Below are 21,239 nucleotides of genomic sequence, written 5' to 3'. Positions count from 1 at the left end.
CTCGCGATAGGGAATATGCATATATATTTTTATAGGATAAAATATACCCAGAAATCTGAGTATATTCTTATCATTCTATATCTTAACACTTTGTCCATAACTATTCCAAAACTACAATATTAATTATATTAATATATTAATTGCATTAATATATTAATATTTTATATATTATTTATAATAATATATTAACATTTTACACATTAATTATAATAATATATTAACATTTCTAATGTTTCTGTTATGAAATAATATGAACGTATAAGATCCACAGTCTATTTATAATACAGATAATTTGTAATTCGTGCAATCAGGTGCATTGCGACGGAAAACTGCAATTCTGATTTTATCTTATTTCTATATACATATTGATTCACTGTGAGTAATTCTGAAATATTCTCGCCCTTTCGAAACGGACAGCGACCGTATCAGTGCATCTGATTGCAATGTACACATCACCCTGGGGTAGTGGTAGGATGAGGATGCATCTCTGCTGTATATAATGACCACGATGTGGATAAAAGTTATTGTACCGAACTTCCACAACATGAAGCTTTTAATTCTCTTTGGAGCTCTTTGCTTGGCTGCGGTTGCAGTGACGTCTGCCTCTGTCGAGGATATCGAAGGTGAACTGATTTTTGTGAATCTATATTTATAATTGCTTTTGTCATTTCTATAATAAGAATGTTGCTACTAATGCGGAAAAATATTTATAATAGTTTCCTGCAAAGCATGAAAAACATCACTTGACAGATAATGATTTCCTCAATAGCTACGAAATAATTTGTTTATCCGTTTATTTCTTTACTTGTTTTAAACACATTCAACAACTAAGTCGCTTCACTTACTTTCTTAGAATAGATTTTTCCTTTGCCTAACGAGGAAATGCTTTCTTTGAATTTAACTAACGATGGGATGTTTGCAAGCTGAGCCTTCGGTGTTTCAACATCGATAGTGTGAATTTCTTTAGTGAATTCGATGGAATTAATATGCGAAAACATTTTTAACTATTTTACAATTATAACTGAATCGTGAAGATATTAGATTGAACAGGAAGTACGTTCTGCTTCGTGTTAGCAGCGTATGCGTCACAGTACAGGGTGTCTTAAAATTGTGGTACTTCGCGCAAATGAAGGGTTTCTGACACAGCCGCTACGCGCCACCCGAACTGGCCTCTCATTGGTCAGTGTTTTTCGTTAATAACTCTTTAACGATGTTTCGGAGGAAATTTTTGTAAAGGAAAGAATTACTTCAAAATACCCCAGGAATCCCCAATTTATCAGAAATAACATAATTTTGGGACACCCTGTATACGTATACGATGTAAAGAAATCTGTACTAATGTCATACATTTTTAAACCGTTTGTCAATATTAAATTACATCTATACGGAACGAATCTATTGCTCGACCCAATATTCGGCCAAGTCGTATTAATTAAGTGCTGAAAAATCAGTATCGTAGAAATACCTTATTCGTTTCAAAACGACATTTGGCACGACGATGTCAGTAGAAATTAGACCTTCGCTAACATTTACAATTAATTTCAGGTCTAGAAGAATACGATCTTGTCGATAAAGTCAAAGATCTCGATGATGCACCGGTCGCGCAGCCATTTTTGAGTTGTCAATTGTGTGGAAACCCATGTTGCATTGCTCGCTGCAGAGCAATGGGCAAGTCATCGGGTACATGCACCAGACACAAAATATGCGTTTGTCGGTACGTAATTTTTTGAACATTTTTGTGCAGCTACATAATAAAATTATTCGCATATTAACGAGTTCCGATCTACCGTTTGCTTTCAGTAAATAGCTGAACGATTAATGGATCCGCATTCCTGTGTGAACAACGTAACACTTATCCAGAATTACTTAAATATTTTCAATATATATGTACGTTCGTCTTCGACGACAGATTTCAGAATTAATAACATTCTTTGCTTTTAACTACTTGTAAAATTGTGTATTTCTTTCGAATTTTCCGTACACTTCGTCAATCATTTCTTTCGACCATATGTCAACATAACATTCATAACTTCACAATCATACTTATACAAATGAATTAAGATAGTTAACAATCACGGCTGTTGTGTGTCTCTTCTCGGTTTTTTAATTTGTTTTCCTAACTATTGTAATCCTAGATAACCATTCTATGAGGGAGTAAAGTTATCTGATATCAACAGTTTCAAGTATGCCAATCGTTATTTTCACGAGAGATTGTTTACTTTTAATTTATCTAAAATATTCTTGGATTCGTCAGTTTATTTTCTTAACACAATCAAAAGTACTGATTTCTGGTTTTATCTTCCTCTTTGGAGAGATTATCGAATGTTGCGTATCTTTGTTTACTTGGAAGTTGCTCCTGTGATCTTGGAATATTTTCTATAAAATTACAATCTCTATTTGCATGATTACTGACCGAACCGTGAAAAATTTCAGCTGCCACTAATCAATGATTATTGAACTTTTACGAGTTAACAATATCTACGAAAATGGATAAAATCTTCGATTTCGGTACCAGATAGCGCAGTTCGTTGTTGTATTCTTTATTCACGATTCTGCAATGCTTCCCTATCGATTCATTTATTATCAGTGTGGCGTTTGCGACGAACAGATCAAAAATAGTTATAATCGTTCAATTGTAATATATATCGTTCAAATATAATTATACGATGTTCAACTAGTACTTCTTGTTCTTATCCTTTTATTAATCAAGTATTTATTTATGAAGTATTTATCGATTCATTTATTGGGTATATAAATGTATATATATATCATATATATATATCATCAGATCACTGTCATTTGGTGCAATTACCGAATCACTTGATGCAACATCACTTCTATCACTCAGATCTGCAAATGAGGCTCGAAAATAACATTGCTGGTACAATTACGTATTGTTCTGTTTTTATTTCTTTTCATGCCTCTTTGGAAAGCGAAATTCCGCAACTTTCACAATTATTTCAATTCATTTCGAATAGGCATGCTTTGAGATTTTTTACTACGCATGAACACACACGCTGCGGCGACCGAAATGCAATTGACTAAGAAACTTTTACTTGATTGAGAGAGCTGCAGATCATAAAAAACACCGACGAAACTTATCGTGTTAAGAACGTGGCTTAAATGATTGCTAAACACTAGCAATCCTTACATCAATTCTTTCAGTGACAGATACCTTTTCTTTCAGTAATAACTACAGGCGAACGCAACAGAATAAACAGATAGTTTTAGAGCGATAGTTGCATTCTGTTGATGACATAAAAAAATTCATTTTACGCGTGAAATATGGTAAAGATATGTAGATACATATAATAATAATAATAATAATATAGATATCTATATATTACTATTATTATTATTATATTATTTGTTATATATATTTATATATAATTTATTATATAAATTTATTATTATTATATATATATATATATATAATATAGATATGTACTAATATTTGTATTATAATTCGAAAACGAACCGTTTCCCCAAGGTATGTTTTTTAAATCATTTAATGAGCTTAAAAAGTGCTTCACTTTGTGACGGCTCAGTCGGCTGGCCAGGTTCTTCTGGGGTCGCGAAATAACGTAGACGCTCTGATACGGTAACTAAATGTCCTTTGTTCTTAAATACTAATATTTACACGTATGCGTGAAAGTTATCCTTGAACGGAGGAATTATTGGCGGTGTGTCGTCCGAATTACCGACGAAATTAACGGCAGAATGTCGGTAGAATTAGGCTCGTGACACATTAGACGTGGGAGCACGATACCAGACAGAACAGATGACCTTGGGACTGAAGTGCCTTAGATCAAGATTCGGAGTTCGATTTTATCTTTTTCCGAACGTAGAAAAAAACAGGAAATGAAGGATTGATAATAACGCAATATTATTTATTATTATATATATTATATTATATATTATGTATTATATATTATATATTATATATTATATATTATATATTATATATTATATATTATATATTATATATTATATATTATATATTATATATTATATATTATATATTATATATTATATATTATATATTATATACTATATATTATATATTATATATTATATACTATATATTATATTATATTATTATTATTACACTTCATTATTTCCTAATGGGATTTTTGCCAATGCTATCGTGAGCTTTTTCTAATTAAAATAAGACCAGACACGACTATCATAAACAATAAGAAGGAGCAATAATTCTTCTAATAATATCGTGTTCGAATATTAATGCGAAATTTCACGTTTCATGGATTTTTCAAGAATACCAAGAATTGAAAAATGCGTTCACATATTCACGTTTAAAAAATCGAATCGATATAAAATCGTACAATATTAAAAAGCTTGAATTTTTCTACGATTTTTGCTGGAAGATTGATGCCGACTTGGACCCGCGGCCCTTCCGTTTTCTGTTGGTTAACATGAAGATTATACTAGGAAATAATGACCGATCTATGACGCAACAAATACGCAAAGTTTCATGGATAATTTTTTGTGCAAAATGTATTTCGTCCTTTTATGAGGAAAGCAAATCGTACGTAGATGTTTCGAATATGGTCAAAAAGTAGTCGTTCGACGACACAATGTACATTAAGTAAATATAAAAAAGAAGGAACGTTATCACTAAGAATCGTACCTTACTATAAATGAGATATACAGTATACTGCATTCTCACCAAGAAACGTATCTTAATACAAACGTGGTATACAGTATATTCGATTCTCGCTAAGAAGTGTATCCAAATACAAATGTGACATATGGAATACTCGATTCTAATTAAGAAGCGTATCATAATACAAATGAGGTATACAGTATACTCAATTGTTACAAAGGCACTGAAATTTCTGAAATATCAGTAACGACGAGTGCAGAAAGAAGCGCAATGATAATGGAGTACTAGCGCTCCATTTTCATGTGATACAAAAATGCATTGAATGCTAGGTTAGCTTCTATACCTCGTTTCTGCTGATGCCTTATCTGTGTTGATTTATTCAACGTTATCGACTAATAAAAACATCCTGATTATAAATATGATTGCTACTATTACGTATAGATGGTGCAACATACTCGTTTAACGTGAATTGACTCGTTTGTATATTACATTTGACAAACAGCTTCGTTTATATGAAAATAATATTTGTGAGAGAATTGTTTGGCGACACGAAAGTTCAGTAAAATCTAGCTCGGACCTAAATTATGAAAAATGCGTCAGAATTAGTTGGATTTGAAGCTTGTCTAACAGCAGGGGGGAGCAGAATAAAGTACCTTCCGTAACTCTAAAGGGTTGCGACTGTTGTGGATGGTCGTATCTCGCTGAATCTTGGCTCATTTTCAAGGACCTTTGAGAATGTTTTCATTATTATCACGTATAATGACTGTGCAGGAGACTTTTTTTACAAAATGGCCCACTATCTATTGGTGTTTCCGTTTTTTGAAGAATTATGGAGGACTCAAAAATTTTGTTTGATTATCGAGACTAGGATCGTTCATTTGCATTCCGCTTCTTCTCTCTCCAACGAGGCCAAAATTTTCGCTGCGTGATTTAAATCTGACACAGATTTGACCACAGACATCGGTAAGGCTGAGCGTCATATTACAGTAAAAACATAAAACAATTTTGCAATATTTTGAGTTTTAACTTGCGTGCCACTGAAAATCCATCTCGCAAACATTATTTTTCTGGAAAACGCAGCTCTATATGAAATTCCAGCCAAATTGGCGGGCAAAATTTATCGAACTTAAGAGGCTTGGTTAGTCACGTGACTTTTAGAGTTATCAAGTCGGTATATGCTGCATTGTTTTCACCGTGTTCAGTTTGTAGCTAGTAATATTTTCTAGCGCGCTCTGCCCTCGATTTTATCCAGCAAACTCATCCGATTGGATTCCATGTCTTTTGTATCGTCAATTTATGCCCTACTTTCTAACGCTTATATTACTAGATCTCCGCATAATCTCTTCGAATCATGATCAGAGCGCATTGCACTGAATCTTCTTCCTTCGAATGATCCCTTCTCCAACGAAAAATATTCTCCTATAAGGACGAAATGATACCTTGCGTAAACTCATATCTTCGCCTACTTTTGTCGGTAATTTCTTTACCCTACTTTACCGTGTCCCTACCATGTATCTCTAGCCTCTTGAACAGTAACGGTAAAATGACAAAACAATTTAGCAAAATTTCGAGCCTCCGTTTCCGTGTCGCGAAAATTCTCGCGAACGTCTTCTCTCCATAAAAACAGTCTTAAACAAAAATGGATGCTTATGAACAAAAATGGACCATTCGGAAAGAGGAGATACGATTAACCTTTTAGGCACGATGCGCCACTATAGTGATTTCCGCGAATGTCATCTCTCTGAACGACGCGCCACTATAGTGGCTTGCTCTAGTAGCTCACTCGGTCATCGTTTGAATCAAATAATCGTCTTCATATGCATCGTTTCACACTTCTTTTGTCTTCACATCGATTTACAACAGTCTACAGGATGTCCCAAAAATGTCTCGCAATCCGGAAATGGCGGGTTCCTCGGATCATTTGAAGCAACTTCTTCCTTTACAAAAATGTTCTCCGAGGCACCGTTAACGAGTTATTAACGAAAAACAGTGACCAATAAGAATCGAGTACGGCTGACGCGAGGCGATCGAGCCAATGAGCGGAACTGGGCTTCGCGCGCTGGTTGGCTGGGCCGCGCGATAGGTGACCAGGGCCCCCGCCCTGATCACAGCGGCCGCCGGGGGTCGACGAGTATATTGGAGGAGGATCACAATTAGCCCTCGCCTCCTTCAGGCGACTCGTCATCCCCCACACCCAACAGGGGAGGTCCTCCTCTGTTGGCGGACGCTGGGCAATGAAACCAGCGTATTCTGGTACACCCGCCGCCCGCCTACTCTCAGCTGCCCGGGGTTTCTCGGCGTGGGCGCGCACGCCGTCCCCGGGCACGTCGGGCGGGATCTGTAAGCTCCCGATCCCGCTCGGCAGCCGCCTTCCGCGACATAACCTCCTCGCAGAAAGAGATTGCTGCCGCCCACTTCCCCGGGCCCTCCAGCATGGCCACAACTAGGCTGGAGAGTGCGAGGTCGTGGCCGACTTCTCGTTTTAGGACTCGGCGCAGCGCTGAAAAGGCGGGACATTCCTCCAGCGTGTGCTGCGCCGAGTCTTCCTCCGCGCCACAATGGTGGCACACCGTCGTCGCTTCCCGCCCGATGCGACACAGGTAGACACCGAAGCAGCCATGTTCGGTGAACACCTGCGTCGCTCGGTAGGAGAGCCTGCCATGCCGTCTCTCCCGCCACGTGGTGAAGTGCGGCAGGAGAGCCCCGGGGACGCGCTCGCCGGCGTGGGAGCAAAGCTCGGCACGCCATCTGGCGAGCGCTAGTCGCCGAGCCTGGAGCTCGAAGCCCTCGACCGTCTCTCGCTCCGGCGGGGCCCCTCGAGCACGGCTGGCGATGCTAGTGCGCCTATAAACATAGGCGCGCACCGCCGCCTGAAGCTCGAAGGGAAGTTCTCCCGCCAGAGCAAGCGCCGCCACGGTAGACGTGGTGCGGTAACCTCTTATGAGGCGGATGGCCATCCGCCTCTGCAGCCGGCGCAACAACAGCGTTGTTGGGGCACCGTATAAGGCCATAGACCGCACCACGCCCAGGTATAGGCGGCGCACCAAATCTCCCGGTCCCCCGAGGTTGGGCAGCAGACGGCCCAAAGAGGCCGCCGCCTTTTCGACTCAGGGGACGAGACAGCCGACCGGGACCTAACCTGGACCTAATCTGGACCTAACCTGTCTAACCAATCCTATGTTCATGACGCATGATGATTTTACACGCACATCCTGTATAAACACATGTCACAATTATTTTAACAGCCGAAAATGAGGTCACTTGAAGTAACTTTTTCCTTTGCGAAAATGCAATCTGCGGCTTTGTTCACGAGTTATTAACGGAAAACACTGACCAATGAGAGGTGACGGCGCGAAGTTCGAGAGCCCGCAGCACGAGGCTTTGACAGATGGTCGGGACGGACTCGAGCCGCGTTCGAAGTATTGAACAAATCGCGAAGCGAGAACTTTCCGGATTTTTTTTTATTACGTAACAGTGATATTTTTAAGAAAAACGCTGTTTACCTTTACTTTAGAACGTTTGAAGAATATTTACTAATTTTTCGGACCCGAAATAGTAAGTAATTTAACCGTGACGGCCGTTTTAATTTTCTAGTGTGCATGACACCTTGTGTGTAACACATGAAATTTTTATGCAAGGTGTGCAGTGAAGATTAACAAAGTACGTAAATGATATTTTAATTTAAATAATTCCGTGTCCGAACACAGCTCAACGAATGATTCGCAAAGCTAATTTAATAAAGAATAATCGTGTTAAAGGACGTAAGGGATATGTTTGTTGGAGAAATATGAAGAATATTATCAATAACCTTCACATAACCTTGACATATCAAGGTCATATCAAGGTTATGTCAAGGTTGAGGCTTTTTTAAGACGCCTGTCTCGTGACGTCTTTGAGGTACCTTCAAAACGTCTGTTTCGGAATGTCTTTAAGACGTCTTATTTCAGACGTTAAAAAGATGTCTAGTTCGGGACGTCTTCGAGACGTCTTTAAGACGTTTCCAAGACGTCGTGTGCATATCCGGTGTTACACAGGTATGAATGTATTTCAACGTCAGCTACACCATGCGATAGAACAGAATAAGCAGTCACATGAAAGTCTAATCCATCTTCGCACTGTGTTTGTGGATGGTAAATGACACCCGCCTTTTCTCAGTTGTTTATAAACTGACGGTGAATTGTAAAATATCATTCTTGCTAAATTTTGTTCCTCCATACAGTATTCATTATTTGTTAGCATGAGCCCAAATTTCTATTTCGTACTTACCCATTCGTCTAATGCTTGAGCTTGTGTAGTTTGCAATCTGTGGGTTACCTATTGAAAGATAAGTAAAGATTAAAGTATATTTGTTTAACCTACGATAACATAACAATGAATTGTATATAATATCATACCTAATAATAAACAAATTAAAATTAATAAATAAGTCATACGTTATCGAATACTACTACCTCATTGATTTAGATATTTATCATACAGAAATACGGTTTTATGGTAAATATAAAGCAAAATTTTTGTGTAGTAAGACAACCTTTATTGGAATGTACATTATCGCACTATCTATTATTTGAATATTCTTTTTTTTCAACTTCCGATTATCTGAATAACATATTCCTAATTAGAACTTACATGTATACTTAGTTAAGCAGTTCTAATTCGATAAAAATTGTAATTTGCATTAGTTGTATAGTTTAAAGAGATGAAAGTGAGAACATTAGTTTAATATTATTGCTATTATTATTTGAATAATTTTTAATATCAGAAAAATATAAATATTTCAGTGAATTTTCAAATGAATAGTGAATATTTCGAAAGATATAAAACGGTTATTGAAATTCTCATAGATTGTTTCAAATGAGTATCGATATCTTTGTAAGGTATCTAAACAGGTATCGACGCTTGCTGAGGTATCAAACAGGTATCTATACTTTTGATATCTACATCTTTGATACTATTCAATTTGGTATCAGAATTTGCGAACTGGTATCACTAATTTTAATATATATTAATTTATATATAATATATATTATAATATATATTAATTATTCTTATATTAAATATATTATATTATATTATATTAATAATATAATATATATTTAATATATATTAATTTATATTATAATCACTAATTTTTGGTATCTAATACCTAGAATTATTTTGAATTAAATATTTCTAATATATGTACATAGTTACAACTGTACATACTTATGTGGCGGCTGAGAAGAGTATGCACTTGTGTGTCGGTATGGAAGAGTGTGGAGGAAAAGAAAAGGAAGCGTTTCGTCCTGGTCCCGTTAGAGGACTCATCGGTAAGGCTATTGTGGCAGATATAGATTATTGATTATAGTTTACCGACAATTTTTAAATATCGATTAAGTTTACAAATTATGTATTTGGAGTTTAATATTTTCTTGCATACTGGAGAAACTTTGGTTGAGTGTTTTTCCAAATTCATTTCAATCTTATGGTGGTTTAGATCTCGCGATAGCTTTAATAGTTTTAGAAGTTTGTTAAGTTTATACATAGCGTCAGCTTCATTTCTATTTGTTATATCAATTTCGCGTATACATAGTACGACAAATAAGTTTCGAGGTTCGACCCGGTACATTATCGTGCAACAAACACCAGGTCTGTTGTGAAATTGAAATTCAATTCATAATTTAATTTAATTTAATTTAACCTACCAAGTATGATACAACTACACGAGTATAATAAACATATATTTTTAAATGTAAAAGGTCATTTTTATTTTTATATAATTAAACGGCACATGTTATTTTGTTGATAATTTATAAACCAGACAATCATTCCGATAGGATGAAGTTTCACTAGTTTCCTAAAATTTTAAGTTAATATTAATATGAAAAGTACATTTATATTTTTAATAAAAATCAATATAATTTTATCGTGTTTGGTCTCATTTCAATCAGGAAAAGTTCACGATTGCATTGGAAAAAGTCGCATTAAAATATAATGAAAAATAAAAAAATTACACATTGCGTTATTATTTATTCTTCATTTGCCTGCCACCATGCTCGCACGTCTAATGTGAATACTCTCAATCGAGCACGCTGCAAGCACGACCTGAACTTGGCATGTAAATGTGCATCGACCCTTAAAAACAGTGGAGAGACACACAACAGCCGTGATTGTTAACTACCTTAATTCGTTTGTATAAGTATGATTGTGAAGTTATGAATTTTATGTTAACATATGGTCGAAAGAAATGATTGACGAAGTGTAGGGGAAATTCGAAAGAAATACACAATTTTACAAGTAGTTAAAAGTAAAGAATGTTATTAATTCTGAAATCTATCGTCGAAGACGAACGTACATATATATTGAAAATATTTCAGTAATTCTGGATAAGTGTTACGTTGTTCACACAGGAATGCGGATCCATTAATCGTTCAGCTAATTACTGAAAGCAAACGATAGATCGGAACTCGTTAATATGCGAATAATTTTATTATGTAGCTGCACAAAAATGTTCAAAAAATTACGTACTGGCAAATGCACACATCATCTGTATTGCATGAACCCGACGTTCTGCCCCTTGCTTTGCAATGAACAAGGCAACAAATTTCACAAAGTTGACAACTAGAATATGGCTGAACGACCGGTACATTATCGACATCTTCGACTTTATCAACAAGATCGTGTTCTTCTTGACCTGAAAATATTTTTAAGCGTTAACGTAGGTCTAATTTCTACTGACATCGTCGTGCCAAATGTCGTTTGAAACGAATAAGGTATTTCTACGATACTGATTTTTCAGCACTTAATTAATACGAATTGGCCAAATATTGGGTCGAGCAATAGATTCGTTCCGTATAGATATAATTTAATATTGATAAACGGTTACAAAAGGTATGACATTAGTACAGATTTCTTTGCATCGTATATGTATACAGGGTATCCCAATATTATGTTATTTCTGATAAATTGGAGATTCCTGGGCTAATTTGAAGTAATTCTTTCCTTTACAAAAATTTTCTCCGAAGCATCGTTAAAGAGTTATTAACGAAAAACACTGACCAATGAGAGGCGAGTTCGGGTGGCGCGTAGCGGCTGTGTCAGAAACCCTTCATTTGCGCGAAGTACCACAATTTTAAGACACCCTGTACTGTGACGCATACGCCGCTAACTCGAAGCAAAACGTACTTCCTGTTCAATCTAATATCTTCACGATTCAGTCATAAATGTAAAATAGTTAAAAATGTTTTCGCATATTAATTCCATCGAAGTGACTAAAGAATTTCACACTATCGATGTTGAAACACCGAAGGTTCAGCTTGCAAACATCCCATCGTTAGTTAAATTCAAAGAAAGCATTTCCTCGATAGGCAAAGAAAAAAGCTATTACAAGCAAGTAAGTGAAGCGACTTAGTTGTTGAATGTGTTTAAGTGTTGTTTTTCATGTTTTGCAGGAAACTATTATGAATATTTTTCCGCATTAGTGGCAACATTCTTATTACAGCAATGATAAAAGTAATTATAAGTATAGATTCATAGAAGTCAATTTACCTTCGACCTTCTCAACAGAGGCAGACGTCACTGCAACCGCAGCCAAGCAAAGAACTCCAAAGAGAATTAAGAGCTTCATGTTGTAGAAGTTTGTATGTCGTCTGTTTGGCACAATATCCTTTACCTACATCGTGGCCTTTACACACGGCAGAGATCGATTCACTGTTTACCACCACCACAGGGCATAAAGGGAGATATGTACATAGCAATCAGATATCGTGATTTTGATAAAGTGAATGATACCACTTGAAGACACAGCTGTTACGAAACTATCTTATCAGTTACAGAGTTACCGAATTATATAGTTTTTCACAGAAAACTCATAGAAAATTCCACAGAAAATCGATTGTTGCGTTGTAAGCCAGTTCACATTTGAAAGATCTTCGTATTTTAACTTATACATATGTACCGAGGTTCACGAAAGTGTTCCGAACACCTTTTAGGAGGCAATAGATATTGTCAAAATATACTAAACGATATGAATCTTTTTTGGATGATAGAGGAACTAGACAATGATTGACATGCTTTCTCTTAATTTTGCTCTCACTTGGAATGACAAAGATAGTAAAAAAATCTCGTCTTTTAACTTTTTCATCTGAGCTTATATGCAATGTTTAAAAAATACCATTCTTGGATCTAGGTAACTTGTGTGCATGCTGCAAAATTTGATCGAAATCTGTTAACCTAAAATCAAGCTACAAGCGTTGAAAGATTTCAAAAGCTGCAGATTTCTTACAGTTTTCGGTCGAAAGTGGCGAAAATCGGGACATAACTGCGATTTTAGCGTTCTTTAATTATTTGCTACCTATATTATTATTATTGCGTTGGCCTGAATGTAATTTCGGTATTTCAATGAGAAATAAAACTCAATTTCTTCTATACAAAATATGAACTTTGATCAGTCAAATATTTTCCATTCTGTTCGATGATCTTTTGCCATCTTTCTGGTAACATCATGATAACTCATAAAACTTTTTTGGGCCTCATCAATAAAAAACTCAATCAAGTGCCATTTGAGGCTATCGTTCTCTTATTGAAAGTTTTACCATTTAAAAACCGTGGAGAGACACACAACAGCCGTGATTGTTAACTACCTTAATTCGTTTGTATAAGTATGATTGTGAAGTTATGTATTTTATGATGACATATGGTCGAAAGAGATGATTGACGAAGTCAATAGTATAATAGGATAATTCGAAAGAAATACACAATTTTACAAGTAGTTAAAAGTAAAGAATGTTATTAATTCTGAAATTTATCGTCGAAGACGAACGTACATATATATTGAAAATATTTAAGTAATTCTGGATAAGTGTTACGTCGTTCACACAGGAATGCGGATCCATTAATCGTTCAGCTAATTACTGAAAGCAAACGATAGATCGGAACTCGTTAATATGCGAATAATTTTATTATGTAGCTGCACAAAAATGTTCAAAAAAATACGTACTCGCAAAGGCACACATCATTCCTATCGCATGAACCCGACGTACGGCCGTCTCGTTTGCAATGTGCATTGCAACAAGCATTTCCACAAAGTTGACAAGTTAAATATGGCTGAACGACCGGTACATTATCGACATCTTCGACTTTATCAACAAGATCGTGTTCTTCTTGACCTGAAAATATTTTTAAGCGTTAGCGTAGGTCTAATTTCTACTGACAACGTCGTGCCAAATGTCGTTTGAAAAGAATAAGGTATTTCTACGATACTGATTTTTCAGCACTTAATTAATACGAATTGGCCAAATATTGGGTAGAGCAATAGATTCGTTCCGTATAGATATAATTTAATATTGACAAACGGTTAAAAAAGGTATGACATTAGTACAGATTTCTTTACATCGTATACGTATACAGGGTGTCCCAAAATTATGTTATTTCTGATAAATTGGGGATTCCTGGGGTAATTTGAAGTAATTCTTTCCTTTATAAAAATTTTCTCCGAAGCATCGTTAGAGAGTTATTAACGAAAAACACTGACCAATGAGAGGCGAGTTCGGGTGACGCGAGGCGGCTGTGTCAGAAACCCTTCATTTGCGCGAAGTACCACAATTTTAAGACACCCTGTACTGTGACGCATACGCTGCTAACACGAAGCAAAACGTACTTCCTGTTCAATCTAATATCTTCACGATTCAGTTATAAATGTAAAATAGTTAAAAATGTTTTCGCATATTAATTCCATCGAAGTGACTAAAGAATTTCACACTATCGATGTTGAAACACCGAAGGTTCAGCTTGCAAACATCCCATCGTTAGTTAAATTCAAAGAAAGCATTTCCTCGATAGGCAAAGGAAAAAGCTATTATAAGCAAGTAAGTGAAGCGACTTAGTTGTTGAATGTGTTTAAAACAAGTAAAGAAATAAACGGATAAACAAATTATTTCGTAGCGATTGAGGAAATCATTATCTGTCAAGTGTTGTTTTTCATGTTTTGCAGGAAACTATTATAAATATTTTTTCGCATTAGTGGCAACATTCTTATTACAACAATGACAAAAGTAATTATAAGTATAGATTCATAGAAGTCAATTTACCTTCGACCTTCTCAACAGAGGCAGACGTCACTGCAACCGCAGCCAAGCAAAGAACTCCAAAGAGAATTAAGAGCTTCATGTTGTAGAAGTTTGTATGTCGTCTGTTTGGCACAATATCCTTTACCTACATCGTGGCCTTTATATACGGCAGAGACCGATTCACTCTTTACCACCACCACAGGGCATAAAGGGAGATATGTACATAGCAATCAGATATTCTGATTTTGATAAAGTGAATGATACCTCTTGAAGACATAGCTGTTACGTAACAAATTTTGTCAAAGTATACCAAATGATATGAATTTTTTTTGGATAATAGAGGAACTAGTCCATTAGACAATGACTGACATGCTTTCTCTTAATTTTGCTCTCACTTGGAAGACAAAGATAGTAAAAAAGTCTCGCCTTTTAACTTCTTCATCTGAGCAATTTCTATATGCAATGTTTAAAAAATACCATTCTTGGATCTAGGTAACTTGTGTGCATGCTGCAAAATTTGATCGAAATCTGTTAACCTAGAATCAAGCTACAAGCGTTGAAAGATTTCAAAAACTGCAGATTTCTTACAGTTTTCGGTCGAAAGTGTCGAAAATCGGGACATAACTGCGATTTTAGCGTTCTTTAATTATTTGCTACCTATATTATTATTATTGGGTTGGCAGGAATGTAATTTCGGTATTTCAATGAGAAATAAAACTCAATTTCTTCTATACAAGATATGAACTTTGATCAGTCAAATATTTTCCATTCTGTTCGATGATCTTTTGCCATCTTTCTGGTAACATCATGATAACTCATAAAACTTTTGGGCCTCATCAGTAAAAAACTCAATCAAGTGCCATTTGAGGCTATCGTTCTTATTGAAATTTTTACCATTTAAAAACCGTGGAGAGACACACAACAGCCGTGATTGTTAACTAGCTTAATTCGTTTGTATAACTATGATTGTGAAGTTATGAATTTTATGATGACATATGGTCGAAAGAAATGATTGACGAAGTCAATACTATAATAGGATAATTCGAAAGAAATACACAATTTTACAAGTAGTTAAATGTAAAGAATGTTATTAATTCTGAAATCTGTCGTCGAAGACGAACGTACATATATATTGAAAATATTTAAGTAATTCTGGATAAGTGTTACGTTGTTCACACAGGAATTCGGATCCACTAATCGTTCAGCTATTTACTGAAAGCAAATGGTAGATCGGAACTCGTTAATATGCGAATAATTTTATTATGTAGCTGCACAAAAATGTTCAAAAAATTACGTACTGGCAAATGCACACATCATTTTTATTGCACGAACCCGACGTTTTGCCCATTGCTTTGCAATGAGCACGGCAACAAGTATTTCCACAAAGTTGACAAGTTAAATATGGCTGAACGACCGGTACATTATCGACATCTTCGACTTTATCAACAAGATCGTGTTCTTCTTGACCTGAAAATATTTTTAAGCGTTAGCGTAGGTCTAATTTCTACTGACATCGTCGTGCCAAATGTCGTTTGAAACGAATGAGGTATTTCTACGATACTGATTTTTCAGCACTTAATTAATACGAATTGGCCAAATAATGGGTCGAGCAATAGATTCGTTCCGTATAGATATAATTTAATATTGATAAACGGTTACAAAAGGTATGACATTAGTACAGATTTCTTTGCATCGTATATGTATACAGGGTATCCCAATATTATGTTATTTCTGATAAATTGGAGATTCCTGGGCTAATTTGAAGTAATTCTTTCCTTTACAAAAATTTTCTCCGAAGCATCGTTAAAGAGTTATTAACGAAAAACACTGACCAATGAGAGGCGAGTTCGGGTGGCGCGTAGCGGCTGTGTCAGAAACCCTTCATTTGCGCGAAGTACCACAATTTTAAGACACCCTGTACTGTGACGCATACGCTGCTAACACGAAGCAAAACGTACTTCCTGTTCAATCTAATATCTTCACGATTCAGTCATAAATGTAAAATAGTTAAAAATGTTTTCGCATATTAATTCCATCGAAGTGACTAAAGAATTTCACACTATCGATGTTGAAACACCGAAGGTTCAGCTTGCAAACATCCCATCGGTAGCTAAATTCAAAGAAAGCATTTCCTCGATAGGCAAAGGAAAAAGCTATTATAAGCAAGTAAGTGAAGCGACTTAGTTGTTGAATGTGTTTAAAACAAGTAAAGAAATAAACGGATAAACAAATTATTTCGTAGCTATTGAGGAAATCATTATCTGTCAAGTGATGTTTTTCATGCTTTGCAGGAAACTATTATAAATATTTTTCCGCATTAGTAGCAACATTCTTATTACAGCAATGACAAAAGTAATTATAAGTATAGATTCATAGAAGTCAATTTACCTTCGACCTTCTCAACAGAGGCAGACGTCACTGCAACCGCAGCCAAGCAAAGAACTCCAAAGAGAATTAAGAGCTTCATGTTGTAGAAGTTTGTATGTCGTCTGTTTGGCACAATATCCTTTACCTACATCGTGGCCTTTATATACGGCAGAGATCGATTCACTGTTTACCACCACCACAGGGCATAAAGGGAGATATGTACCTAGCAATCAGATATTCTGATTTTGATAAAGTGAATGATACCACTTGAAGACATAGCTGTTACGAAACTATCTTATCAGTTACCGAGTTACCGAATTATATAGTTTTTCACAGAAAACTCATAGAAAAATCCACAGAGAATCGATTGTTGCGTTGTAAGTCAGTTCACATTTGGAAGATCTTCGTATTTTAACTTATATATATGTACCGAGGTTCACGAAAGTGTTCCGAACACCTTTTAGGAGGCAATAGATATTGTCAAAGTATACTAAACGATATGAATCTTTTTTGGATGATAGAGGAACTAGTCCACTAGACAATGATTGACATGCTTTCTCTTAATTTTGCTCTCACTTGGAATGACAAAGATAGTAAAATAATCTCGTCTTTTAACTTTTTCATCTGAGCAATTTCTATATTCAATGTTTAAAAAATACCATTCTTGGATCTAGGTAACTTGTGTGCATGCTGTAAAATTTGATCGAAATCTGTTAACCTAGAATCAAGCTACAAGCGTTGAAAGATTTCAAAAGCTGCAGATTTCTTACAGTTTTCGGTCGAAAGTGTCGAAAATCGGGACATAACTGCGGTTTTAGCGATCTTTAATTATTTGTTACTTATATTATTATTATTATTGGGTTGGCAGGAATGTAATTTCGGTATTTCAATGAGAAATAAAACTCAATTTCTTCTGTACAAGATATGAACTTTGATCAGTCAAATATTTTCCATTCTGTTCGATGATCTTTTGCCATCTTCCTAGTAACTTCATGATAACTCATAAAGCTTCTGAGCCTCATCAGTAAAAAAACTCAATCAAGTGCCATTTGAGGCTATCGTTCTTATTGAAATTTTTACCATTTAAAAGGTCGGGGCTGCATGGAGGATGCGACATCACTTCCCAACCAAGCACCAATAATTTTGTACGCGTTGCTAAAGATGTGCGAGGCCTCGCATTATCATGGTGGAACACGATTCCTTTACGATTTGCTCTAATTCTGGCCTGTGCACTTCGATTGATTCCTCTAATTTCATAAGTTGTTGGCACTAAATGTCTGAGTTGATATACATATTTACATATATTGTATTTTGTATGTGTATGAATACATTTCTTTCTTTAAAATAGTAAATTGGCTCATACTTTAATTGAGATATTCGTCCAGAAGACTCGCGATAGGGAATATGCATATATATTTTTATAGGATAAAATATACCCAGAAATCTGAGTATATTCTTATCATTCTATATCTTAACACTTTGTCCATAACTATTCCAAAACTACAATATTAATTATATTAATATATTAATTGCATTAATATATTAATATTTTATATATTATTTATAATAATATATTAACATTTTACACATTAATTATAATAATATATTAACATTTCTAATGTTTCTGTTATGAAATAATATGAACGTATAAGATCCACAGTCTATTTATAATACAGATAATTTGTAATTCGTGCAATCAGGTGCATTGCGACGGAAAACTGCAATTCTGATTTTATCTTATTTCTATATACATATTGATTCACTGTGAGTAATTCTGAAATATTCTCGCCCCTTCGAAACAGACAGCGACCGTATCAGTGCATCTGATTGCAATGTACACATCACCCTGGGGTAGTGGTAGGATGAGGATGCATCTCTGCTGTATATAAAGACCACGATGTGGATAAAAGTTATTGTACCGAACTTCCACAACATGAAGCTTTTAATTCTCTTTGGAGCTCTTTGCTTGGCTGCGGTTGCAGTGACGTCTGCCTCCGTCGAGGATATCGAAGGTGAACTGATTTTTGTGAATCTATATTTATAATTGCTTTTGTCATTTCTATAATAAAAATGTTGCTACTAATGCGGAAAAATATTTATAATAGTTTCCTGCAAAGCATGAAAAACATCACTTGACAGATAATGATTTCCTCAATCGCTACGAAATAATTTGTTTATCTGTTTATTTCTTTACTTGTTTTAAACACATTCAACAACTAAGTCGCTTCACTTACTTTCTTAGAATAGATTTTTCCTTTGCCTAACGAGGAAATGCTTTCTTTGAATTTAACTAACGATGGGATGTTTGCAAGCTGAGCCTTCGGTGTTTCAACATCGATAGTGTGAATTTCTTTAGTCAATTCGATGGAATTAATATGCGAAAACATTTTTAACTATTTTACAATTATAACTGAATCGTGAAGATATTAGATTGAACAGGAAGTACGTTCTGCTTCGTGTTAGCAGCGTATGCGTCACAGTACAGGGTGTCTTAAAATTGTGGTACTTCGCGCAAATGAAGGATTTCTGACACAGCCGCTACGCGCCACCCGAACTCGCCTCTCATTGGTCAGTGTTTTTCGTTAATAACTCTTTAACGATGTTTCGGAGGAAATTTTTGTAAAGGAAAGAATTACTTCAAATTACCCCAGGAATCCCCAATTTATCAGAAATAACATAATTTTGGGACACCCTGTATACGTATACGATGTAAAGAAATCTGTACTAATGTCATACCTTTTTTAACCGTTTGTCAATATTAAATTATATCTATACGGAACGAATCTATTGCTCGACCCAATATTCGGCCAAGTCGTATTAATTAAGTGCTGAAAAATCAGTATCGTAGAAATACCTTATTCGTTTCAAAACGACATTTGGCACGACGATGTCAGTAGAAATTAGACCTTCGCTAACATTTACAATTAATTTCAGGTCTAGAAGAATACGATCTTGTCGATAAAGTCGAAGATCTCGATGATGCACCGGTCGCGCAGCCATTTTTGAGTTGTCAATTGTGTGGAAACCCATGTTGCATTGCTCGCTGCAGAGCAATGGGCAAGTCATCGGGTACATGCACCAGACACAAAATATGCGTTTGTCGGTACGTAATTTTTTGAACATTTTTGTGCAGCTACATAATAAAATTATTCGCATATTAACGAGTTCCGATCTACCGTTTGCTTTCAGTAAATAGCTGAACGATTAATGGATCCGCATTTCTGTGTGAACAACGTAACACTTATCCAGAATTACTTAAATATTTTCAATATGTATGTACGTTCGTCTTCGACGACAGATTTCAGAATTAATAACATTCTTTGCTTTTAACTACTTGTAAAATTGTGTATTTCTTTCGAATTTTCCGTACACTTCATCAATCATTTCTTTCGACCATATGTCAACATAACATTCATAACTTCACAATCATACTTATACAAATGAATTAAGATAGATAACAATCACGGCTGTTGTGTGTCTCTTCTCGGTTTTTTAATTTGTTTTCCTAACTATTGTAATCCTAGATAACCATTCTATGAGGGAGTAAAGTTATCTGATATCAACAGTTTCAAGTATGCCAATCGTTATCTTCACGAGAGATTGTTTACTTTTAATTTATCTAAAATATTCTTGGATTCGTCAGTTTATTATCTTAACACAATCAAAAGTACTGATTTCTGGTTTTATCTTCCTCTTTGGAGAGATTATCGAATGTTGCGTATCTTTGTTTACTTAGAAGTTGCTCCTGTAATCTTGGAATATTTTCTATAAAATTACAATCTCTATTTGCATGATTACTGACCGAACCGTGAAAGATTTCAGCTGCCACTAGTTAATGATTATTGAACTTTTACGAGTTAACAATATCTACGAAAATGGATAAAATCTTCGATTTCGGTACCAGATAGCGCAGTTCGTTGTTGTATTCTTTATTCACGATTCTGCAATGCTTCCCTATCGATTCATTTATTATCAGTGTGGCGTTTGCGACGAACAGATCAAAAATAGTTATAATCGTTCAATTGTAATATATATCGTTCAAATATAATTATACGATGTTCAACTAGTACTTCTTGTTCTTATCCTTTTATTAATCAAGTATTTATTGATGAAGTATTTATCGTTTCATTTATTGGGTATATAAGTGTATATATATATCATATATATATCATCAGATCACTGTCATTTGGTGCAATTACCGA

At 35.3% G+C, this 21,239-nt stretch overlaps 1 protein-coding gene and 3 long non-coding RNA genes across 4 annotated transcripts; 1 reads left to right on the top strand and 3 right to left on the bottom strand.

Moving 5' to 3' along the window:
* Positions 1 to 10,901: 10,901 nt before the first annotated feature.
* LOC143260530 (uncharacterized) lies at positions 10,902 to 12,281 on the bottom strand. The gene is made up of 3 exons (XR_013034791.1): positions 12,152 to 12,281; positions 11,132 to 11,297; positions 10,902 to 11,045 (listed from the first exon to the last, which is right to left on the bottom strand). It is a non-coding gene; the product is annotated as an uncharacterized LOC143260530 (long non-coding RNA).
* A 1,081-nt stretch (positions 12,282 to 13,362) lies between these two features.
* On the bottom strand, positions 13,363 to 14,820 carry LOC143260524 (uncharacterized). The gene is made up of 3 exons (XR_013034781.1): positions 14,692 to 14,820; positions 13,602 to 13,770; positions 13,363 to 13,515 (listed from the first exon to the last, which is right to left on the bottom strand). It is a non-coding gene; the product is annotated as an uncharacterized LOC143260524 (long non-coding RNA).
* Positions 14,821 to 15,741: 921 nt separating this feature from the next.
* LOC117225807 (uncharacterized) lies at positions 15,742 to 17,186 on the bottom strand. Its single transcript, XM_076526252.1, has 3 exons — positions 17,059 to 17,186; positions 15,969 to 16,137; positions 15,742 to 15,882 (listed from the first exon to the last, which is right to left on the bottom strand). The coding sequence occupies exons 1-3, from the start codon at positions 17,135 to 17,137 to the stop codon at positions 15,876 to 15,878; spliced, it is 255 nt and encodes an 84-aa protein (XP_076382367.1). The 5' UTR covers positions 17,138 to 17,186; the 3' UTR covers positions 15,742 to 15,875.
* A 1,780-nt stretch (positions 17,187 to 18,966) lies between these two features.
* Positions 18,967 to 20,379, top strand: LOC117225768 (uncharacterized). Its single transcript, XR_013034832.1, has 3 exons — positions 18,967 to 19,049; positions 19,972 to 20,140; positions 20,227 to 20,379. It is a non-coding gene; the product is annotated as an uncharacterized LOC117225768 (long non-coding RNA).
* Positions 20,380 to 21,239: the final 860 nt, after the last annotated feature.

Source organism: Megalopta genalis, chromosome 14 (genome assembly GCF_051020955.1).
Source record: "Megalopta genalis isolate 19385.01 chromosome 14, iyMegGena1_principal, whole genome shotgun sequence".
Taxonomy (NCBI): Eukaryota; Metazoa; Arthropoda; class Insecta; order Hymenoptera; family Halictidae; genus Megalopta; species Megalopta genalis.
Note: the sequence above shows the minus strand (reverse complement) of the source record. Positions and strands in the feature narration are given on the sequence as shown.